The 2,729-nt window shown below is 47.5% G+C and overlaps 1 protein-coding gene across 1 annotated transcript in view; it reads right to left on the reverse strand.

Annotated features, from left to right (window-relative positions):
• Psmb1 (proteasome subunit beta 1) overlaps positions 1-2,729 on the reverse strand; it is a 17,519-nt gene that overhangs the window by 5,630 nt on the left and 9,160 nt on the right. The window contains exon 4 of the mRNA XM_004644610.2: positions 2,271-2,400. Within this exon, the coding sequence (XP_004644667.1) occupies positions 2,271-2,400 (130 nt within the window). The remainder of the gene's footprint in view (positions 1-2,270; positions 2,401-2,729) is intronic.

Genomic DNA, 2,729 nt, shown 5'->3' on the forward strand with positions numbered 1-2,729 from the left:
GGGGGGGGGCACTACAAGGAAGAGAAAGGGGAGCACAGGAAAGACAGTAGAAGGAGACTATTCCCCAGACCAGGAGTGCCCTGTAAGCCAGCAGACACCACAGAAGGGTTGGATGCAGTCTCAAAAAAGGTCTCCTGTTCTTATTTTCCTAGAAATACTCAGGCGATATCCACCACTACAGTAAAGGAGGAAATCAGTAAGAAGCATGGCACCCAGGAAACAGGCACTCAAAGCCAGAAGCAGGCCAGGATACCCTGCAAGGACACATTCACCAGACCCTGAGTGAGAGGCGGGTCGTCAGCGCCAAGGAGTGGGGCAACAAACGGTGAAAAAGCCACAGCAAGTCCAAGGGAGGAACTATCCTCACAGCATTCAACCTGGCATGACAAAGATGAGGGCTTTGGAACACAGATATGTATTTTCTCACATGTGTAATGTGTTATAGTCATGTGCTAATGAGAAAGATGACACAGAAGTACCAAGAACCATCTCGCCAGAACAGAAACCAAAATACCTCCAAGGCCACTATTTGTCCAAATCACACACTGGATAACACTTCAACAGTGTGAATTCAGTGTTTGGGAAACAAAGCTAAGTAAAATAGGAAAAACAGCTAAAAATGATCTGTGGGCATGCTTTCACACATAAATAAAAACGAATGTAAAACACGATGAAAAGACGCCAGAAGTCAGAGGTTCTGAAGTCAAACACACCAGACCCCATGGCTTGGATCTGTTACCAGTGGGCCTGAGCTTTCCCAGACCCTCTCTCTCTGAAAAACTTGGAAGACATCATCCAGCCATGGAAGACCAATGCTGCTAAAACCTCAAAGATTAATTTCAGCGCAAGCCAGACAAAACTGAAGCCCCAGAGGCCCCAAAGTGCCCAGCATGCTACGCCAGGCAAGCCTATCTGTGGTGAGGACCAAGTCACCCACACAAGGCACTGCTGCCCTCTGCATTTCCTTTCATTTTTCAAGCAAGCTGAAAAGCATTAAAGACAGACGTGGCAACTTGTCTCTGCCTAATGCCTGAACACCGAACTAATTAGAACAGTCCCTGAAACACCACAGGAGTCAGAAAAGGAGAGAAACAAACCCACTCCTGTTCCAGAGAGGGGCAATACCAACCTGAGAACAAGCAGGGAGCTGAGAAGAGCTCGCCCTTTCCTCAGAACTTCCCTTCACAAGACACAGGGCTCCAGGGCACCTCTGCTTTCCTCCAGCCTGCAGTGAGTATGCTGACTGTTGGCCCAGACTTGCTGCATGGCTGAACACAAGCTCAGGCTGCTGCTTGACAGACTGTCACTAAGTCACTACAAACCAGTCCCAGGACTAAACCCTCATCTGAGCTCTTAACCGGGGTACCCTGCACCTGTGCCAGCCCCAGCCAGGTGGAATCTGTTCTGCTTTCCTGATAGCAAAAGGACTGCTGTATACCAATCCAGGAACATTTCCCAAACAAACGCACTATTAGATTCATCGTCCTGGTGTCGAGCTTTTGTCCTGGGAATCCTTACTAGGCTTAGGCAATCCCCCGAAGGAATTCTGTGTCACTTCTGGGCGACTCCAACTACAGATCTGCCTGAATAAAAACTGAAGACAGATTCCGCCCACTGTGTCCTTATCCAAATGTTTCTGTAACTTCGTAATCAGCAGACTTTTCTAAACAGTGGCACAGATCTAGCCTGGAAGACTACATAAGATATTGTGGAAAACATGAGTGCCCACATGGGGTAATGCAGTCTTGGACCAAAACTACCATGGAAAGTCCAGGGACACAAATCTCATCTGCAGACACCCCTATCTTATGCTCATAGAGCTACTTCAAATGGATTCCAGGAACAGCAGGGTAAGTGCAAGGACTTAGCATATGTGCTGCCAAAGCAAGCACAATTAGGCTTAAGACATCATGTTACAGGAAGTTTCTGAGCCAAATGTGTATGTTACAAGTCACTTAGAGCCACACTTAAGCCAATCTTTTCTATGTCAGACTTCTTTCTGAAGGGTAAAAGTGCTAATTACTAGTACTGAATGGTCAAAGGCCTGAGACAACTGTAAAATAACTGGCTCTCCAACATATGCAGTGAAGAGCACACGCTGGGAGCTTCTGGCACCCGTCACTCGCACCAGCTGCAGTCTCATCTCACTTCCATGATCAGAATGAGGCTGTCGGGCCAGGTAGTGCTCATAGTTCCTTCCGACTCCAAATGGAGATGTACACATCTCAAAATGCCCCACCCCCTCCTCCTGCAAGAGCGCGCAGCTCTACCTTCTTCATCCAGTCCCCCGATGATGTTGTAAACATAGTATGGAAAGAAGCGCCTGGAGTACAGGATGGTGGACAGCATCGCAGCAATCGCCCCTGTGGTCATGGCCTTATTGTTGGAATGCTTGTACATCTGCACAATAAACAAAGTAGGTACATGGAGGCAGAACTCATCATGGTCCAGCAAATGCACACCTTACACAGGGCAGATGCACACCTCAGCAAAACGGGAAAACCCACCAGTTCCCTTCACGATCAAGCAACACAGCATTACCAACATAAAGTAACTCACAACATCCTAGAATTGAGGACTGTAAGAGTTTTGAAAATAAAAATGCTAAGTTTGTACTCAACCCTTGGAGTTCTATTCAAAGAAATAGGGTGAGGGCTGGTGAGATGGCTCAGTGGTCTAAAGCACCTACTTAGAACAAGCTAAGCTAAACAAAGCGCAGGGACCGCGGT

The sequence above is a fragment of the Octodon degus genome, unplaced genomic scaffold (assembly GCF_000260255.1).
Source record: "Octodon degus isolate 3935 unplaced genomic scaffold, OctDeg1.0 scaffold00205, whole genome shotgun sequence".
Classification (NCBI taxonomy): Eukaryota; Metazoa; Chordata; class Mammalia; order Rodentia; family Octodontidae; genus Octodon; species Octodon degus.